This window comes from Stenella coeruleoalba, assembly GCF_951394435.1.
Source record: "Stenella coeruleoalba genome assembly, chromosome: 6".
NCBI classification, from domain to species: Eukaryota; Metazoa; Chordata; class Mammalia; order Artiodactyla; family Delphinidae; genus Stenella; species Stenella coeruleoalba.
The window spans coordinates 116,706,016-116,727,900 of NC_137151.1; the positions used below are offsets into that span (position 1 = coordinate 116,706,016).

The window sequence follows — 21,885 nt, forward strand, 5'->3', positions numbered from 1 at the left end:
CCCAGCTCAGCCAACTGGACTTTTATTCCTTCTCCATCTTTTACTCGAGAACTAGAAAACATGAAATGGGGAAGATGCAAGGCAAGCCACTCCCAACATTCTTGAAGGAAGAGCCTAGATCTAATTTTGCTAACCCATTATCCCCATCCCTCTCCTTGTTGCTAACATAGGGTGGGTATATGGTGAGTATTTTTGAATAAACAGTAGCAAAATGGTGTGTGGCTCTGATGCAATTGGATAGCAATGACCTAAAGATAAGGGTAGAGCAGTATCATAATCAAATGGGACATTTTTACCCTGCCGTCATAACCCCAAGGCAGTGTGACCCCCCACTCCCCTCCAAGGGCACTGTGACTCGTTATTTTGACATTATCATGTGCTTTTTGCTCCCACACTGGGGTAGCTAGAAGGACCAGAGGATGGAATTGAATCAGATGCTCAGAAGAAGTGCATCACAACATCATACACCAATCCTAGACACCAGGTTGATCCTGGAATGTCTGGGAAGGGGAATGGGGAGTGAGGAGGAAGCTAACAATTTTCTTGTGGATTAACTAAGAAATAAACATAAATCATCCTTCTCCTTTAAACTTAATGATTAATTGTTTTTAATAATAGCTTATTGCAATATAATTCACATACCATAATTTTCACCCTTTTAAAGAATAAAATTCATGGGTTTTAATTATAATTAACTTTTAACCGCATTATTGAGATATAATTCACATGCCATAAAATTCACTTATATAGTGTACAAGTCAGTGGCTATTAGTATATCCATAGAGTTGTGCAGCTATAACCACGTGCAATTTTAGAACATTTTCATCACCCCAGAAGAAATCCCTTAATCATCTCTTTCCAATATAATTAATTTTTAATGATAGAAATTATCAAAACAAAACTAGAAGAGTTAAAACAGAACATGGTGAAGTTTTATATGGCCAAAATAATAACTCTCATTGAAGACTGGAAAAAAATTGGCTGAGGAGAATAACTGAACTTTTCAGAATTAATCAACAAAAGTATATTTAATAAAGTCTAAAGCTCTGTTGGCTGAAAATTGATGGGAAAAAATCTTATTTTGACAAAAGCAAGATCTGGAAGATTTGACCCAGGGGACAAAATTGAGTTATTTCTAAAAATGATGCCCTCAGGAGGATACTCACATTGGGAAAAAATTGTTTTTGAAAATTATATTTTCACAATATATGAATAAAATGTGATAAGGGCAAAACAAACCTAATTAATGAATTCAATCCTCCTAACATTTACTCAGAAAATAGTTGATCTCAGTGAAAATAATTTCAGTATATTAAAAATGAAAGTAAACTACATTAGAAATGATCTGGGCTTCCCTGGTGGCACAGTGGTTGAGAGTCGGCCTGCCAATGCAGGGGACGCGGGTTCATGCCCCGGTCCGGGAAGATCCCACATGCCGCGGAGCAGCTGGGCCCGTGAGCCATGGCCACTGAGCCTGCGCGTCTGGAGCCTGTGCTCCGCAACGGGAGAGGCCACAACGGTGAGAGGCCCGCGTACCGCCAAAAAAAAAAATAAAAAATAAAAAAAAAATAAAAAAAAAGAAATGATCTAATTGTGCTTATAGAAAACTGATTCAAGAATTAAATTAGTTTAATACAGTTTGATCTAAAGGATACTTTCATTTTTTTTAAAAAAAAGAAAAGGTTATAAAAAGGATATATTGTACAGCACAGGGAATAGAGCTGATATTTTATAGTAACTATAAAAGGACTATAAAAATCTTGAATCACTACATTGTACACCTGAAACTAATATACTATTGTAAATCAGCTATACATCAGTTTAAAAAATAAATAAAATATAGCACACAAAAAGTTTGTATATTGTTTCAGGGGGTTCCCAGGTATAAAATTCAAAATGTGAAAATTGATAATGTGGTGTGTTAACAGGAGGCATATAAGTAGCTTTAAAATCCAATCCATTGAACAGATAGGGGACTTTTGCAAGTGTAGTCAATAATATCTTGTTTGATCTGTTTGTAATGACCTTAACTTGTTTTTGTGACAGGACCTCAAGGGGGAGAAGGGAGACCAGGGAGCCATGGGCCAGTCTGGACGCCCTGGACCCTCAGTAGGTCACTAAGAATCATGTTGTTCCCTTGAAACAAAAAGTAGAAGCTTAGAGCATATTCTGATGTATGATCTACCTTTAAATCTTAATATTAGCTAAAGCACGGTAGTGTTTTACCGCAGAGATCGTAAATACTAGGATTATTTTATGGCCACTTCTGGCTGAAATCCCTGCACCGTTTTACATGTACCCAATGGCACCCATCTTATGATTTATCTTCAGCATCTGTGTTTAAATTAATATTCATAAATAAGATGTCCTTCTTAGATAACCCACCATTTCAAAAATTTTTAACAGAAGGGAAAAGTTAATAAAAATCAATGTAAGTCAAAAATCAATAATTTACAAAACTTGACCTAACTCTCATTAATACAGGGGCCACCTGGAGAATCTTACGGATCAGAAAAAGGTGCTCCTGGAGAACCAGGCCCGCAGGTGAGTTTGGAAATTCAGTGTCATGGGCAACCTAAATTAGTAAGTACTCAGGACTCTTGAGGGCATGAATGTAAGGTGCTTAACTCAAACTAGCTTAGATTTTCTAAACTTTTTTTAAAAATTTGGGAGTTAGAATTTATTTGTTCAAGTATCTGAGAAGTTCAAGGTTAAAACAAGCTTCAAGGACTTCTGAACCTGAAATGAAATGGGCAGGACTCTGTCCATTTCACTTCTGCTCCTCTCTGTGTATCTGCCTCATCCTCTTCTTTGACAAACGATCTTCATCCAAATAGGGGGTGATGGGTAAAAAACGAGGAGAATGTAGAAGTAACAGAGGCTCACTCTCCCACCCAGCTCTATTTTGCAAATATTTAAACACATATATTGTTTAAAAACTCTAAAAATTATACGCTGGGAAAATATTTTTTTCTAAGAAAAAATATTCAACTAATATGATTTTTAATTTTATCATATCATTTATTATTTTATCATAATAGTTAATCCCAAAAGCCCTGTCTGTTTGAATGCTGCAAAATACCTTTTATACATATATTTAAATATAGGCACATCTGGAGTTCAGGGAATTGCCAACACCGCAAATGAATAGACTGTGAACGCCTCCCTCTTTCTGGATTTTCCTGTTCGATTCTCTGCTCAGTGCTTCCTTGATTTTCCTTCTAAGCTTTGATGGGTAGTGTTAACTCTAGTTTAAGCTTAGCTCTTAATATCCTCTCCTTTTTCCAGTGACCCTCCCTAATTTCTCATTCTGACTGGCTTCTGCCTTCCCTGGCAAGAGAAGGTCATCACCTGTTCTGTGGTTAATAGTTTTTCCTTTTAATAAGTGGGGGAAACCTCAGTCAGGCTTTCTTGCCTAAGGTCAAGAGATGATCATATCATTTAATTTTTCATGTTTATTAAAATTACCCATATTTATGAAGTTACGTGTTTTTGTTTTGCTTTTGTTTTAGGGAAAGCCTGGAAAAGATGGTGCCCCCGGTTTCCCTGGCACTGAGGTAAAGACGTGACGTGGCCCATTAATATAGTGAAAGTGTCAGTCCTATTAGACAAAAGGGTTTTTGAGAGTCACTAAGTAATTTTAAGCAAACAAAAAGCATATAGCTTTTAAAAATTATGTTTGAGAATCATAGTGTTACACCCTCACTGTGGAGAGAGGTCATCTGAGCACATTTTTTTTTCCCGAAAGGAGTTTAAAGCATTTTGCTTCCTACAGAAGAGATTGATTATCAATGTGTCTTCTGACCTACGCACTTTACTGTTCTCCGTAGGGAGCCAAAGGCAGCAAGGGTTTCCCTGGGTTAAGGGGCGAAGATGGCATCAAGGTAATTCCCTTCCTAACATCTATCTTCAGCTTTTTTAATTGGTTGGGTTTGGTCACCCTTTCCCCACACGTCCTGAAACTCGGTGCAAGGAATTGCAATTAGAGCTCACTAAAACATCTTAGCATATTTGTTAAGAAGAAGCAAGAGATGTGGCAACTATATTTGAACACTTGAAGGGGAAAGATGTTACACCTGTCCTGTGTAGTAGAAGCTGACTTAGGACGAGTGAGATTTCAGCTCAAATCTCAGCTGAGATTTCAGCTCCCTGAGGAAGAAGCTGGAAAGGACCTGCAATTGGAGGAAGTTTCAGGTCATCAGAGGTCAAGGGTAGGCTGGTCCCCGTGAGTCTCAACCTGGGTCATGATGTACTGAAAGGTCATCATCAGTTAACTGTGGACCGTATTCCACATCATTGTTTCTGACAACACGTTACAGATATTTTCAAATAGTTTTCATATGTAGGTATATATGCAGATTCAAGATTTTTATCCTGTGTTAATATCACTTCCAGTAGAATTCTGGAATGCCTTCCTGAGTAGGTAAGAAAGGAGTTTGATTATAGCTGGGACACCGGGAATTGCCTACAACCCACAGCCTGGTTTCTCTGTGCCTCTAGTCTGGGTGGGAACAGGAGAGCACGCAATGATGCAAACATCCTTCGAAGGGAGTGATGTGGAAGAAACCTAGACAACAAGAGCCACTTCTTCCAGACCTTGTAGATAAGATTCTTGACTCAGATATGGCCCTCCAGGAAGATAATCACAAGTAGTATCCCTTTCATGTTAACTTGGTTTGTACATTTCATAGAAATAACATCAATTTTAGCATAGATTTGTTTAACTGTGCATTTTGGTTTCTAAGGATACCTAACATGTAAATACTTTTGATTAATGTGCTCATAATTTCTAACTGTCTTTCAACATAGGGGTGGAAAGGAGACATGGGCCCTCCAGGATTTCATGGTCCAGTAAGTGTAATTAAAGACCATTTTAAGGTCATGTTTGATCAAGTCTTTCAAAATATCAAGGAAATTTTGAATCATTGTCTCTCATTGACTGCTATGATAGAGATTACAGTATTTACCTTTTTATCAAACCGGGGCAAAAAAAATAGCTGTTGTCATTATTTGTCCATTTGATAATGGACAAGTATTTTTCTTTGGTCCTACTTGGTCCCTGGAATGCACTGGCCATGCCCATCCTGGGCTGTAGAGAAGAAAACCTTTGTCTAATCAGGCCTGGCCCAAGGTAAGTAATCCCTTGCCCTTAAGTAGGGCAGGAAGGCAGCAGAGGAGGACAGCATGGGCAGCAGGGTGGCCGTCTCCAGCTGGGCCCCATTAAGACAGCCCTGCACTGTGAGGCAGCAGCAGCTCAGCCCTGGGTTTAACACAGGACCAGCAAAAACCAACGACCCCAGCCCATGCTCCTTAGTGGCAGGCTGTGTCCTCCCCTCCCCGGCGTGAACGTGGATTTGATGTCTGTCAGCTCCTGACTGCAGGGTGGCTACATTTTGTACAGTGACTCTGCAGCTTAAGGAGATGAGTGCAGAAGACCCAGGCTCTGAGGTCTGGCCTCTTCCTTTCCTGCCTCAAAAGACAGTGGTTCTCACGTTCCGTGTGACTGTGCAGGTGTGACAGAAAACTCCTCCATGGTGGCAAAGGAGTCACTGGGGGAGTGTGTGTGCGTGTTGTTACAAACGCAGTTCTCAGGCCCTTCAGGCTAAGTAAGTCAACTCAGTAACCGGAGGAGGGTCCCAGAAATCAGCCTCTTTACACTACAAGCAAATGCTTCAGATGGCAAGTAATCCCAAGATACTTTTAAGGGGTTGCTGGGAAAATAAAAGAGGCTATTCTGTGAAAGTACTTACGTGGAAGGTACTCACATGTCTTTATGGATTTTATGATGGAGGAGATTAGTACATTATTAGTACTATGATTAGTAGTAATTCTTTTTTGTGATTTTATACTGCTTAACCACAAAGCTCTAGTTACCTGTTCTTTAAACAAGTCAGTGAACTAATTGGCCCCAGGCAGCGTATGAAAAAACTAAGTTTTTAAAAAACTTTTATACTTCCATCTTCTTTCTATCTTCTTTTCTCATGCTCAATACCACATAACTCTGCAGCTTCTGCTAACTTCAGAGGAAGTTCTGCTTTGGAAGTAGATGGTTAAGGAGACCAGCAGTAGGTCCACTGATCACTTCAGAAATACGTAATAGTCGGGCTTCCCTGGTGGCGCAGTGGTTGGGAGTCCGCCTGCCGATGCGGGGGACGCAGGTTTGTGCCCCGGTCCAGGAGGATCCCACATGCCATGGAGCGGCTGGGCCCGTGGGCCGTGGCCGCTGAGCCTGCGTGTCTGGAGCCTGTGCTCCACAGCGGGAGAGGCCACAACAATGAGAGGCCCGCATACCGCAAAAAAAAAAAAAAAAAAAAAAGAAATACGTAATAGTCCTGAGTCCTTGGACTGAGGAAACCTTTGTCTGAAGGTCAACAGTGTCCTGAAATGTAAAGAAACAATCAATAAAGTATTTTTGATGTGTAGGTCCCAATATACTTTGAAATAAATTTAGTCCTCAGGACAAGCATTTTTAAAAAGTGAAATAGAATAGAATAAAAAATATCAGAGTTGATCATATGTTGTAAGAAGTCACTATTTTGTGAAACTTTAATTTCTGCATACATATTCACACATATATAGATATGTATATGTATATTGAAATGTGTATATGTGATTTGGGCCACATCATAAAATGTATTTCTAATTGAAAGCCCATGAAATATATGATATCATGATACCAGATTAACTTTTATTTTTAAATGTATCCATCCCATATACTTAACTGCCATATCCTTCTAACACATAAACCTATGAATTCAGGAAAATAAGGAAACTATCATTGTAGCCAAAAAAGAAGGAATTGAAGTAATTGCATTTGGCGAGCTGTCCATAAATAACTGTCTTTTTTCTTTATTAATTTCTTTTTCCTTTAAGACAGAATATTATGATGCGTACCAGGAAAAGGGAGATGAAGGAATTCCAGGCCCACCAGGGCCCAAGGGAGCTCCTGGCCCACAGGGTGAGAATAAATTTCTTCCTAAAGCATTTGCTGATCATTCCATGTCTTTCTTTCAAGGCAAAATGTATAGCGTGTGTTTACAGACTCAGAATTGGCAAGAGGAGAAGGGAGGTCTCCTAATGTTCATAGGTGGTGATATTTTTTGGTGTTTCCTAATTTTCATAAGAAAATTCCATAGGTGGTATACAGTAGAAGGTAACTGAATTATCTTTATGTAGGAAAGCATAACGTTCAAGTCTGGTAGGAAGACACAAACATGGCTGGAGAGAAGGAGGTGGGAGTGTCCGAAACCAGCAATCTCAGTGGGATACAAAAGAGAAAATGGAGTCCCTGAAAAGCTATGATTTGAGCAAATCCACACAAATAGTGACAAGAAAGAACTGAAGTCCTGGTTTTCTGACTTCCAGCATCATGAATTAAAGTCACATTTACTTACGTTCTATCCCTTTTGATAGATTGCAAAGATCTGGCTAATAGCTCTTATCTCTTCCTACACATTAAAATCCCCAGGAACTGCTAAATAAGAACCATGTCCAGGTCCCATCCCTGTGGTTCTGATTTAATTGCCTGGAGGAGGGCCCTGGATACTGGCAGATCGTTAAAGCTCCCCAGATTAATTCTAACGTGCAACAGGATTAAGAACCACTGATCTAGGAAAATTATTGATATAAATAATATTTCAAAGAATTTTACTTAAGAGGGGTAAAAGTCTCAGTGTACTTAAACAAATGGACAGATAAGTATTAGACATAGATTTTTAAAAATCTGATATGCTTACTATAAATCACTCATATACATCAAAGAATTAGAGCCCTACGCAGTGTTACAGCTATAAGCGATCTGAGACGGATCCAGACCAAACTCATATTCTTGACAATTCCAGCTATTTAATATTCTGGCATCTGAATCATCCCAGCAAAATGCCAAACACAGAGCAGACTCTTAGGAAGTGTCTTGTTGAATTATTTGAAGATGATAAAGTAGCATGATTTACTTTTTTTAAAAAATTGAAGTATAGTTGATTTACAATATTATATTGGTTTCAGGTGTACAACATAGTGATTCAATATTTTTGTAGATTATACTCCATGTAAAGTTATTACAAAAAATGGCTGTATTTCTCTCTGCTGTACCATATATCCTTGCTGCTTATTTATTTTATACAGAGTAGCTCATGTCCCTTATCCCCTACCCCTGTCTCTCTTCCCTCCCCCTTTTTGAGTGCTAGACATCTAAGATGAACTTAGTTTCTTCTTTACAGTTTGTTTAAATGAGTGAAGTTTTCTCATATTTACCTCTGTGAGAGTGGAGAAAAAGTATGAAAAATGTATTATTATATTATTATTATATCGTCATCCAAGATTTCAGTAACGGGGGGGGGAGGGGATATTTACATCTTTGTAAACAATTAATTGCTATTATGTATTCACAGGTCCCAGTGGTCCCCCTGGAGCCCCTGGAAGTCCTGGTAGGTACATGTTTCTAAGGATACCAATAGAAACGCTATTAAATGGAAAACACACTGCTCTCTAGTGAGTCGACAGTATTTACATAAGACAAATGTTTCATTCATTGATATACAAGTGTTTCCAACGTCTTAATCGTTAACTTTGTGACCTGCAGGGGAAAAGGAAGTGGAAACTGGGAAACTGACACAAAGTAATAGAGAAATGCTCTTTTTTACTTCTCAGTAGTTTTAACTAAGTGTAAGACAGTAACTTCAGTGTAAGGAGCAGAAGGCTTGAAACTCAGAAGAGGCACAGAGCTAGAAAAACAATAATTTTATGGCAACTAGGTTGCTTAAAATGATAGTTTTCGTAGTGTATCACAAGTTGCCTAAAGACACATAGATTACAGCTGTTGTGTAAAGTTTTAATTTTAAAAATATATTGTTTGTGGTACATAGACAATTCTGTGAAGTGGAGAAAATATCTGTGAGTCATTTGAGTGGTTGCCTCTTGAGAGAGGAAGAATAGGATCAAGGATGGTTAAAGATCAACGACCGTAGCCTCAGTTATAACTGTCGTACCGTAATGTGTCATTTTGTAAAGGAGACAAAACTAAGAACAAAATAGCAAAGATTTGGTAAGCCCTGCCATTGACTATATTTTTCTCTGTACTATGCTGTATATTTAAACTATTTCATAATTTTGAAAATGAATTAAAATTAAACAGACTGAAGAACTACATGTATATTATAATCCTATTGCAAAAGAAAAAGATCAGTGGATAAATATTATGTGTTCTTGCATATGCGTGGAAAAATATATACCAAACTCTTAACAGCAGGTATTTCTTGAAGTCGAAATGATGCAAAAGGGGATTTTAAAGGTCTGACCAAATATTAAGAAAGACTTCCTTCCAAGTAATGAATAGAATGGTTTAAAAAGCCAGCAAGTGAAAATTAAAAGCTCTAAAACAGATGTCAATCCGAAGGATTATTAGCCTTTAGGCCAAAATCTTCAAGCTCAATAATCAGAAATAATCGGATATTACCCCCACTGGTTTCTCAGCAGAGATTCTTAACTATGAGGCAGAGATTTGAGACTGCCCTTCTCACATCCGGGTCATTTTAGAAGGGACAGAAGAAGGGGGTTTTGTATCACCTGGCATGACTTCTCCCCCAGGAGATGCGTGCCTCCCCCAGGGTACCCTTTAATATAACTAAGACGATTGGCAAGAATAAGGTCCAATTACAATTTTCTCTCTTTCTCATTGGAGACCCTGAAAGATAGGCATCTTTTGGTCTCTAATAAAAAGAATTTATAAAATAACATATACTGAAGAATTTCTCCTGAAGTCCTTTTGAATCAAGAGACTACAGTGCATCCCAACCTCTGTTTCAGCCCCTTGTAATAAGTCACATAAATTATCTTCTTGAAATGGAATGGTCTGAGCTCTGCTGTATTGTGATAGTTTAACAAGGCCACAGATAAGGGACATCAGATAATTCACTTTTATATGCTCTATATACTTTTCAATTGTACAACTTTTATAAGAATATATCACTTTTTGCAATTGAAAAACAAATGTATATTAATCAGGGAAACATCTAAAAAACAATAAATGATTATTTTCTCCAAGGGTCATCAAGGCCTGGCCTCCAAGGAGCCCCTGGAGTACCAGGAGCAAAAGGAAGCAAAGGCGAGCGAGGACCCCCAGGAAAGAGCGCAGTGGGGCTTCCCGGGTCCCCTGGCTGTCCTGGTTCACCAGGCCCTACAGGGTTGCCAGGACCTCCAGGACCACCAGGTAAAGATGCCCTTTTGCGTACGTTGCCCGGTGACAGAGAAGTGCCCATCGGGGGCGATGAACCTTACACGCAGCTTGGCCATCAGTGTGGACCGTAGGAGTTATGTTTCCACTGGAGTTTCATTTTATTAACTATCTGTGGAAGCAGCTACGGTGGCAGGGCTACTTTGCAAGCGCAGCCCAGTGTTAGCCTGAGTTCCCACAGAGGGTGGAGCAGGAAACAGGAACAAGGGGAGAGAAGCAGGGAAGGAATGACCATTATCAAGTTGGCCTAGGCCAAGCGCAACTGCTCATTCAGTCCCTGGAGACTATCTTCCAAGAAGCTGTATGACTTCGTCTCAGGATAATCTTTCCTGGGGAGACAAAGAGGCAAGAATTTCCCCACCAGACCCTATTTCGCATGGGTCAAAGTTGTGCGCCACAGGACGGGACTAACACCCTACCATCCCCATCCACGTCCCCCCACAGACACACACTTCCAGGCTGTGTTGGCATGGCTCCTGGGGCGTCCTGGGGCTTGTCATCAGCAGGGGAGCCCCAGGACAGGAGGCTAGAGGTGTGCAACATGGACCAAAGCAAGATGCTGCCAGGAAAAGTGGGTCAGAAACCGCAGAGCTGCAGCCCAGAGGCTCTGAAGCGGTACCTGGAAGTTCTGATGAAGTTATCCTTTTCTCTCCATCCCCTGATAGAGCCACTTAGCATTCTGTATGTGGCTGATAGGGATATAGAACCTCAGGAACATACAGATCGCTCTATATATTTTTACATGCCTTTCCTGGCAGGTTCCTGGGAGGTCTTGTGTTTTATACCCAACCCTCCTCCTAGCCTTAAGAATCTTCCATGCATCAGTGATATTTTTAAGAAAGGAAGAAACATTATTTATAGACAATATAATTATAAACATAGAAAATTAAAAAGAATAATCTGGAAAACTCTTAGTAGTAATAAAATAATTCTGTTAAGTGTCTAGTTATATGAGTAATATTAAAAATAAAGGGAGTTCCCTGGTGTTCTAGTAGTTAGGATTCGGCACTTCCACTGCCGTGGCCTGGGTTCAATCCCTGGTCAGGGAACTAAGATCCCAGAAGCAGCGCATCACGGCCTAAATAAATAAATGAATGAATAAAAGCTTTCCTTTAGGCTAACAACAATCTAAGAAATTATCCTATTAACAGAAGACAATGTCTAAGAACAAGCTGTTAAGCTATGGAGTGGATCTATGGAAAACTAAGCAAAGCAAAACTCAACAAAAATACTTTACTGTATATCAGGGGTTTGAGCAACTTCTAGCCCTCCAAGTCTTTCTCCAGGTGTAGGTTTTGTGTCCTCCTTTTATCGATGACAAGCCTGATACGCACAGCTCACGAAGCTCAGGAATGTTCAAATCAGAATCTGGCCCACAGGGCGCCTGCCGTAGATCAGCTCCCGCTCCAAAGGCACCATGCTCCCTCGCCCTTCAGAGACTGTTCTTGTTTCTTACCCTTTCTTCTCTAAGCAACACCTATCTGTCCTTCCTGTTGGAGCTTCAAAGTCCTGCAGAAAGTTTTCACTGAGCCCACCTACCTCTTATAACACTCAGGTTTACCCTGATCATAGAATTTTCCACATTGCTTGTCTGAGTCAGTTTCCCCTATAAGACTCAAAGCTCTTTGAGGTCAGGGAGTGTCTCATTTACTCTTTGAAGCCCAGCATACAGCACGGGGGCTGGAACATTGTAGGTACTCAAATATTTGTTGAGTTAAATATGAAATGAATATGAAAATGTATAAGTATCCACAAATGTGTAAAAGTATACATGAGTCTACGTTAAGTATAAAAGTGCCGTAAGATTTTCCTTTTTTTTCTATTTTTTAAATTCAGTTTGTTTTATTGAAGTATAATTGATGTACAACATTATATTAGTTTCAGGCGTACAACATATTGATTCAATATTTGTATATATTATGAAATGATCATCACAGTGTCTAGTTAGTGTCTGTCACCATACGTAGTTACAATTTTTCTCTTGTGATGAGAACTTCTAAGACCTATTCTCTTAGCAACTTTCAAATGTGCAATACAGTATTATTAACTATAGTTACCATGCTGTATATTTCATCCCTATGATGTATTTGTTTTAGAAGTGGAAGTAGATTTTACTGTTCAGAGATAACTACCCATTCAACTTAAAGACACAGATAACTGGATCACAAAATAAGCATTCTTTCATAATGGAACAGACATAATATAACACATACATATTCCATCCAAATTAAATGTTTCCACTGTTACCTGTTGCTCTGAAATTGGGGGAAGCTATAGGTATTGTTTGTACATATTTAGTTTCATCAGCATTGCCTTCAACCTATATTGGAAATGGCAAGACCAAAAATTAGATCATAGAACACAACAATTTGAGAGAATTAACTATTGACCGTACCATTATAATAGCAGATGTATGTGGAAGACTGGGAACAGCTTTCTTGAAAAGCTGCTTTAAGAATGACAAACTCGGGCTTCCCTGGTGGCGCAGTGGTTGAGAGTCCACCTGCCGATGCAGGGGACACGGGTTCATGCCCTGGCCCGGGAAGATCCCACATACCGCTGAGCGGCGAGGCCCGTGAGTCATGGCCACTGAGCCTGCGCGTCTAGAGCCTGTGCTCCGCAACGGGAGAGGCCACAACAGTGAGAGGCCCCCATACCACAAAAAAAACAAAAACAAAAACAAAAAACTAGCTTTGGTGTTTTCTCTTCGTAGGTGGTATTGTTCTTCGCAGAGGTCCCCCTGGAGATGGTGGACCTCCAGGCCATACAGGGTCTCCAGGAATCCCGGGAGTCGATGGGCCCAAAGGTTGGTTCAGTCAGTGATGTTTCTCAACTAGAATAAGCCATTCTCATCATCTTTATTATCACTGATTTTATATTTCCCTGAGACAACAATGACCCCAAAATAGCAGACAGTCAGAGACGGCTTCTTTTCCAAAAGGATTACCTAACGGTATTTATTTATCTGGAAATGAATCATTTATTTAGCACCTGTGCAATAAATCATTGGCTCTTCCTAGAATGTGGGTTGTAGCCTGCACTCGAGGAGAGAAACACTGAAATAGTAAATATTTAATACTAGGCTCTTGGGATTTCCTCTCTCAGAACCCAAAAAATAAGGTCAGATAAAGTAAGCAGGTATAATAGATGAATGATGTTTTTATTAATATGTACAATGTCCTAAATGATTTTCAATACATGAAAAAATTTTTAGGCGTAACGAATGATCGTGTGGTTCAAAAATACGTCCTTTCTAAGGACTCGGCATGGGTTTGTGAGTGATGCAAGTGTGTTCTCATTGCAGGGGAGCCAGGCCTTTTGTGCACACAGTGTCCTTGTGTCCCGGGGCCTCCAGGCCCCCCAGGATTGCCGGGGTTAGATGGCGTAAAAGGATTCCCAGGTACAGACAATTTGCACACAAGTATCTTTTCAAGTACCGAAAGGGTCGATTCATTGGGCAGGAAAAAAAGGCCTCAGACTGCTAGATGTCAGGATGTGGTTTATATGAATTTAGAGGGAGACTTTCAGAAACACACTCTGTTAACATAAAGTAAGCCAAAAATCCCATAAAAGCTGGCATTTCCCCTTATTCCGTCTTAGTTGCTGAACTCTAGCAAACCACTGTGTTATCCAGGAATTGTAAACTCACTTTTCTACAGGGGAGCAGCTGGTAACTCGGAGGAGTGAAGCAGCCATACCAAACACAAACCACTTTTTTCTTCCATAAAGAAATAAGCCCCTGGGACTTCCCTGGCAGTCCAGTGGTTAAGACTCTGGGCTTCCACTGCAGGGGGTGAGGGTTCGATCCCTGGTTGGGGAATTAAGATCCTGCAAGCTGAGAGACGTGGCCAAAAAAAAAAAAAATGCAAGAAACTGTCTCCCATTCTTTTTTTCAAGAGACATGACCCTTCTCAGTCTAATTTTTCATGTGCCCCCTTTTGATATCATCCTGGGCACATGCACTATTTCACATTATGCTTAACCGTACAAGCACGATAACAAAGTTCACCCGTGGCCCCAGTGCTGGGGAAGATAGGGAGTGGTGAGGACTTCAGTAAACTGAAGGGGCTCCGCGGTAAACGGGAAGGTGCCACGAGGCGCTCAACTCCACCCTGTTGTTACTTGGCAGCCTTTTAGGCTCTGTGCTAATAAATCTTCCAATCTTTCATGGGAAATAACATTGGGATTTTTTATCTGAAATCTCATGTTTTAAAAAAAATTAGCCGTCAACTTTTGAAGGAAAAAACATTTCATAGGCCAGTACCCTGAGGACTAAATAAAGCGTATGTCGCTTCCCTTGTCGACCTCTGTGCCGGACTAGAGCTCTCCACCTCAGCACTGTTGCTCCAGGCTGGCTCTGCCTCGGCTCTCCTACCTTCCCCTTCCCTGGTCATAGAAATGACCATGGACAAAGCCTTGAAGTAGAAAAAAGTCTCTATTTTATTAGTTGGGTTCCTCTGCCCCTGTGCCACTCTGCTGGCCACCCAGGGCCTTCACGTGGTATCACACACCATCTGGGTTCTGCCATTAGCACCTTGGTCTATAGACACCATCCTCAAATGATTTCTCATTAACTACTAAGAGCTCTCAAGTTACGGAGCCCTCGCTCAGTGCCCTAGGCATGGTTCTAGACGTCTTCTGTGCCTCCAGCCCTTAGTCCTCATGTCAACCCTAGAGCCAAGTGTTACATTAACCCCATTTAACAGAGGAAGCTGAGGTATCAGATGACATAGCTAATAAGCGGTAGAGCCTGACTCCAGTCCAGACACTCTCCTCTGGAGACATGCTCCCGCCTTCTACACTGGAACCCCTTAATTGCTGTACCAGGCGCTGCCCTTTGAGCCAAGTTAATCCAAAGCTCTACCTTAGGAGCTAAGAGCCAAAAGCTCTACCTTTGGAGATAAGAGCATGTTTCCATGTTACCACCATCCAGTAGACATTTGCGTTGACACAGAGTCTTCGGGGAGGCTTGGTCTCAGTCCAAAGAAGAAAGGCTCACGGTGGCAGCTGCGAGCACTGTGGCCAGCCAGTAGAGGACATGCATTGGGGCAGGGGTCCTTTGTCACCCTCAAATCCTACCCACTTCTTCATGAAGGCCTTAGTTGCTTTGCAGTCACTGCCCCCTGACTCCCTGAGACCAGCCTGACGGGAAAGGATGGGGCAAAGAACAGGGGGCAGTGTTCTTCATACAGCTCCTATTTGAGGCCCAAGTCTCTGGGGGAAATGTTAAAACAACAACTAAAAGGAAGGGAGGAAGGTAAAGAACAAAAGGAAAGCCATCATAATTTTCCTACATCCCCAGAGCGATCTCTGGCCCAAGGTTAGTGTTGCAGGCAGGTAGCTCACTGCTGCTAACCAACCGGTCGCATTGCTGTATATTCCTTGGTTTTCCTACATTTGAGGTACTACAGGTATAGCTCAAAGAGATACATAAGCAGTAAAACTGTTTGGATTACTATACAAAACATTCTCCTGGCTTAGATCTTGCCAAAAAAAAAAATCTGAATAAACATTTGTTAATAAACTGACCTGAGATCCGTCCAAAAGATCCTCTAAAGGGATCCTCTTTACAAAGATAGTTAAATAGAGGAAGAATAAAATCATACAGTAAAACGCAATATGGCAACCGATATACAAAGCCTCAGAAAGATTTGTACCTGTTTGGACCTGCAGTTACACTTTTAGCAATTTATTGTAAAGGAAATCTTTGGATGAATTTGCAGAACTAAATATCCAGAGGTATTTATCACAGCATTGTTTACAACAACTAAAGTTGAATAAGACAATCTAAATGTCTAAACATAGCTGTTAGCTGAATGAATGAAGGTTCACCCATACATAGCTGTTAGCTGAATGAATGAAGGTTCACCCATACATAGCTGTTAGCTGAATGAATGAAGGTTCACCCATACAATAGGCTACCATGCAGCCATTTAAAGGGAAGCTATAAGTCCATATTTATTGACATATGTACAGTATGATTCCAAAAAAGTGTATTATGAGTCCTATGCATTTATGGATATAAAATTTTATGAGTAATGCACATGAAAATTTTAGCAAATACTGTCTTCTGGTGGTAGATTTATGCGTGATTTTTTTTTGAATTTTATTTTATTTTATTTTTATACAGCAAGTTCTCATTAGTTATCTATTTTATACATATTAGTGTATATATGTCAATTCCAATCTCCCAATTCATCACACCACGACCGCCCCCGTATGTGTGATTTTTATTCTCTTCTTTCTGTATTTTTTTTTACAATGAACACCCATTACTTTTATCATTAGAAGAAAAAATGTGTCTCCTTAAAATGATAAAGACAAGAATTTTAGGAAGCTAAAATTTAAGAGTTCTTGTTTTGAATGTTCTCTCTTATTCCAGTTATTTACTCCCATTCTTACCTTGCACTGTGTGTTTTAATAAAGAAATTTTCTTTCTTCAGAAGAAGACATCCTATTTTCTTCACATACTGCATTACCCTAGGTGTTCAGAGTTTGTGTTCAATGTATACTTAATAATTTACTGCTTTCAGGAAGACAAGGGGCAGCTGGCATTAAAGGAATCCCAGGGTCCCCAGGAAGCGCTGGTCTTCCAGGATTTCCGGTAAGATTTCATGGTTTTAACGCTTTATTTACTTTCAATTTGGAAAATGGAGCCCTCTGGAAACATGGTTGCGCCCCATATAGGTTGTCAGTTTGGTGCCTGGCAAGGAGCACTTAATAGTAAAGCACTTAGTAGATACTTGTTGGTTGAATGAATAAATGAATGATGTGCGAAAGAATAAGTGAATGAATGAATGAATTTATAATCATTTCAAATGGTATCAGAGACAGAAGCTGATCAGTGGCTGCCTGGGGCTGAGGCTGGGAACAGGGATGGACTGCAAATAGATTTGCGGGAATTTGGAGGAGTGGTGGAAACATCCTAACACTGGACGGTGGTGATTGTGGCATGAATGTGTAAATTTACCAAAAATCATTGAATTGTATTCTTACAAAAGATTCATTTTATAATATGTAAATTATACATCAATAAAGTTGTTAAAAATTTAAGTCAGAAAGTTATACTTGGATAAATATATTTAAATCAAATTATCCATAGATGCATATTGAAATTTACCAGTATTCTAACATAATCTGAATTATGATGAAGGTTGTATCATATTGAATTATATTATTGTATATATATTGCATTGAATTACACTAATTGAATTTTTTTTATAGTTTTGGAAGAAAAAGATAAAGCCAAATAGCTTGAAATTTTACTTATGGGCCAAAGAAAGGGTCTGGAAAAAAATTCATGTTCATTAAAATTGAAAAGTTCTTATTGACATTTTTAAATATTGACACAAGAACTGTACCCAAATGCAAGGTAGACTCATGTTTGTACCACCCTAGGGATTGCCGGGTGATCAGGGTCATCCAGGACTTAAAGGAGAAAAAGGTGAAGCATCTCGGCCAGAGAGACAAGTGGGTGCCCCAGGGGATCCAGGGCTCCGAGGACATCCTGGAAGAAAGGGCTTGGATGGAATTCCTGGAACTCCGGGAGTAAAAGGATTACCAGGACCTAAGGGAGAACCGGTTGGTATCTAGACACTTTTTTCAAATTACCCTCCCTCTGAATGAAGGGCTCTAAAGTTAAGACATCAGATGATTTCTTTTCAAAAAATTGTTGGCCATTCAGCACAGTTCATCCCTTTAACTGCAGGATTAGGCATCTTCAAATGAGCAGTAATAACCCGAACAAATATTTATAGTATTTTGACAAAAAAAAAAATAGCACTCCATGGTTTTTTTAGCCCATAGAAAATTCCACATTGATAATGACCTTGTTTCATACACAAGTTACAATTCCACATTTGTATCAAATGAGTTTATAGGGAAGTTCAGAAAATGATTAATAATGGAAAGTTTTAGTCAACATTTGGGGGACAATGTTCATTCTTTTAAGTAAAAATAAATGCATAAGAGGACAGAATAGTTAGGGCTTTGTCATTTGGGTAAATGTTTTGTCATTTACCGTATTTAAGTTTATATAATTCTGTCTCTTTTCATGGGATGGAATCTCTCACACGTTCAAGTGAGAGGTTCCTACCAGGATCTTTTTTTTTTTTAGCGTCTTTATTGGAGTATAATTGCTTTAAAATGGTGTGTTAGTTTCTGCTTTATAACACAGGGAATCAGCTACACATATATGTATATCCTCATATCTCCTCCCTCTTGCATCTCCCTCCCACCCTCCCTATCCCACCCCTCCAGGTGGTCACAAAGCACCGAGCTGGTCTCCCTGTGCTATGCAGCTGCTTCCCACTAGCTACCTAGTTTACATTTGGTAGTATATATAAGTCCATGCCACTCTCTCACTTCGTCCCCAGAATCTGTTTTTAAATGTCATAGAGGCAGAGGCTGAGAACCTATCGCATGTATCTGAGAAGTTTGCAAGGCATGCTGCCCAGCCTGTTTTATAAAATCCCAGTTTCTCCCAGGGTTAATCAGTGTCATCCAATACAAAGGGTTTCACCTCAAGCAGAGAAACTTGTCAAACAAATTTAAAGATTCACTCACAGACCCTTTAGTATGAGAATATGAGTGGTGACTCCCCAGGTTGTGGATATGATATGCAGACTTTCCTAAACCTTTTAACTACAAAACGCTTTTTGAGTGGAAGCAGCTAGCAGGGCCAATGTTTCAGACTCTCTTTGGCAAACTGTCAGCGGCCCCTCCAGAGTGGCGGTTATCCTTAAAGAGGGCTGGGGTTGGGAACTCTTTTGGTCTGATATCAAGACAGTTCACGTGATGCTTCCATTTGCATCGCCCTAATTTTTTTTATTAGTTCCAGTAAAGAAGTCCCAGAAAGTAAGAGAAAATCAAGGAACTGATTTGAGTCTTACACCCTGCGATTATGAAAGAAGGATTACTCAGTCCCGCATTGACACTAAACAATGAAAAATCCAGTCAAATTTATTATTTGGGGCCATGTTGGAGAAGAAGGGGAACTTCGATTATTTTGTCAAATTCAACTTCTTTAAAATAAACAACTCATTTTCAAAGTGACAGACTATGGAATTAACAACAAAAAAAATATTTTATAAGAAAAAAATTACTATAGATAGAATATCTCCTTTATAATGAAAATACCTGGTGAAAAACCAATCAAATTAAAGTTTGCTGTACTGGTTTTATTTTAGAAATGTGCCAGTAACATGAATGTCATCTCTAATGCCATTTGAGTTGTTGGCCAATTTGAGCTAAGTTTTTGGGGCTGTTGTCATATGTGGCATCCCATTGTAGGACACCTTAAGTGGGACTCAAGAGAGTTAATGAAATGTTGCTGGATTCCAAAAGGCAAAACAACAGACATCATTCAGTGCTCTTATTTTAGGAACAATGCCCTTCAGGTAACAACTGCTTTTTAATTCAAGATCTTCTCCATGACAACCTAACTGGTATTCATATTCACGGTGAGGTTAGCCTGTGTAAAGGGATACTGGACGAATCACTATCCAAACATATTTCTATTGATACAGGCCCTGAGGGGGGAGAAGGGAGACCAGGGTCTTCCAGGGGATCCTGGCATCCCTGGGTCCCCAGGACCTGCAGGACCGGCTGGACCATCAGACTATGGACCTTGGGGAGAGCCTGGTCCAAAGGGCACCCAAGGACTTCCTGGAGCCCCTGGACCACCTGGAGAAGCCGGTTGGTTAGTTTTCTTTCCAGTCCTGTTTTCCTGTGGAGTGGGTTGATGGTTCCTAGCGCTAGTGAAACTCCCTCAAGACTAATGAATAGAAACATGCTTCTAGTAAATAGACGATGTCAACTTGTAGACACTGGGAAATAACATGTAGGATATGGTAGAGATAATCCTTTTTTTCCCTGTTAGTGAGCAGTACAGCTGATATTTCCTAGGAATACTGGAAATTTCATTACTGATATAAATACACGGAGTGAATAGATCCTAAGAGATGAGCGGAAGTTAGCTACGATAAACAAAGGGAAGGCAAAAACCTATAGGATTGATCTTGAGAAGCCTCTTCCTGGGCCCAGGGCCCACTCATGTTATTGCAAATTTGTTCTTTTTGATTCATAACCTCATAAATGGTTTCTAAATAAAACTTCAAAGTATCTAAGACAAATGAAGAAAAGTTGTCTTGATAATAAAGTCCCGTTAATTTTGGGATCCACGTATACTGAACGTACCTGCGGGATTCAGGAGGGATCTGAACCTCAATGTTTATCCATGGTGGAGAACATGGCGAAAGATGAGAATTTCACGTTACTGACAGTGTTAAACAAATAATGCTACCATGGTCGTTTTTTACTTCTAAAATCACTCTAGAGACCCAAAAAACCACTGGTCTCCAAATCTTTTTATAGCATCCGTCACCAGGAATAAAATTTTGAGTGCAGTATCCCCAGTAGTATTCACATACAGGTGACCCTCAGATAACGCGGGAGTTAGGACGGGCAACCCTCTACGTGTATAACTTAGAGTCAACCCTCCTATGTGTGGTTCCTCTGTATCTGTAGTTCATGTAGTACTCTAGTATTTACTATTGAAAATATCCGCGAATGAGTGAACCCTCGTGGTTCAAACTTGTGTTGTTCAAGGGTCACCAGTATATTATAAATTGTATGCATGCATTTCTGTCCACACACATATGTAAATCTTATTTTGTGATTATTCATACATGTGTGTTTTTTTCTGCACCTTACCTTTGAGGCTGCTATTCTAATCCAGGGATTGGCAAACCATGGCAGACCTCAGTCTCAATCCAGCCCACCTCCCACTCATGTATAGTTCCCAAGCTAAGAATGGTTTTTATATTTTTAGATGATTGGGGAAAAAACCTTTTGAATAATATTTTGTGACATGTTAAAATTATATAAAATTCAAGTTTCAGTGTCTATATAGGTGTATTGGCACACAGCTATGCTCATTTATTTACAGATTGTTCCTGGCTACTCTCACACTAGGATAACAGAGTTGAGTAATTGCAATAGAGAACCACCTGGGCCATAAAGTCTAAATTATTTACTATCTGGTCCTTTACTGAAAAAGTTTACTCAGCCCTCTTCTAATCCATCTTCAAATCTTCTTCTGTTCTTTCTAAATGTGAATTTTTAGTGAAGGACTCCACTGTCATAAAATATATTATTACCAAATTTTCCCCATCACATTACTGTAAACTTATTCTTTCTATAAATATATGAATATATGGACAATACTGATCACTAACATGTTTTTAATATTGGCCACTGTGGTCAGAATGTTATCTCAAATCTTTACCAGTGACACAGGCATTATTTTCTCAACACATGAGGAACTTATGTTTAAAAACATGCCCGGGCTTCCCTGGTGGCGCAGTGGTTGAGAGTCCGCCTGCCGATACAGGGCACGCGGGTTCATGCCCCGATCCGGGATGATCCCACATGCCGCGGAGCGGCTAGGCCCGTGAGCCATGGCCGCTGAGCCTGCGCGTCCGGAGCCTGTGCTCTGCAACGGGAGAGGCCACAACAGTGAGAGGCCCGCGTACCACAAAAAAAAAAAAAAAAAAAAGCAGGGCCAAGAATCAAGCCCAGATCAACTTGTTAGGCCTCACTTCATGTTTTGTCCAATAAACCATACTGCCTTCCTGTGAAAACTAGTCACCCAA

The 21,885-nt window shown here is 40.0% G+C and overlaps 1 protein-coding gene across 6 annotated transcripts in view; it reads left to right on the top strand.

The window, feature by feature from the left end:
* Positions 1-21,885, top strand: part of COL4A3 (collagen type IV alpha 3 chain) — a 133,628-nt gene that overhangs the window by 75,379 nt on the left and 36,364 nt on the right. For 3 of the 6 annotated variants that reach the window (XM_079925423.1, XM_079925424.1, XM_079925427.1), the window contains 13 exons: positions 2,047-2,109; positions 2,485-2,544; positions 3,513-3,557; positions 3,831-3,884; positions 4,810-4,851; positions 6,874-6,958; positions 8,391-8,426; positions 10,043-10,207; positions 12,945-13,037; positions 13,536-13,631; positions 16,765-16,835; positions 17,630-17,812; positions 19,759-19,927. In XM_079925423.1, the coding sequence (XP_079781549.1) occupies positions 2,047-2,109; positions 2,485-2,544; positions 3,513-3,557; positions 3,831-3,884; positions 4,810-4,851; positions 6,874-6,958; positions 8,391-8,426; positions 10,043-10,207; positions 12,945-13,037; positions 13,536-13,631; positions 16,765-16,835; positions 17,630-17,812; positions 19,759-19,927 (1,162 nt within the window). The remainder of the gene's footprint in view (positions 1-2,046; positions 2,110-2,484; positions 2,545-3,512; positions 3,558-3,830; positions 3,885-4,809; positions 4,852-6,873; positions 6,959-8,390; positions 8,427-10,042; positions 10,208-12,944; positions 13,038-13,535; positions 13,632-16,764; positions 16,836-17,629; positions 17,813-19,758; positions 19,928-21,885) is intronic. The other 3 variants (XM_079925426.1, XM_079925425.1, XM_079925428.1) reach the window with 3 other exon arrangements.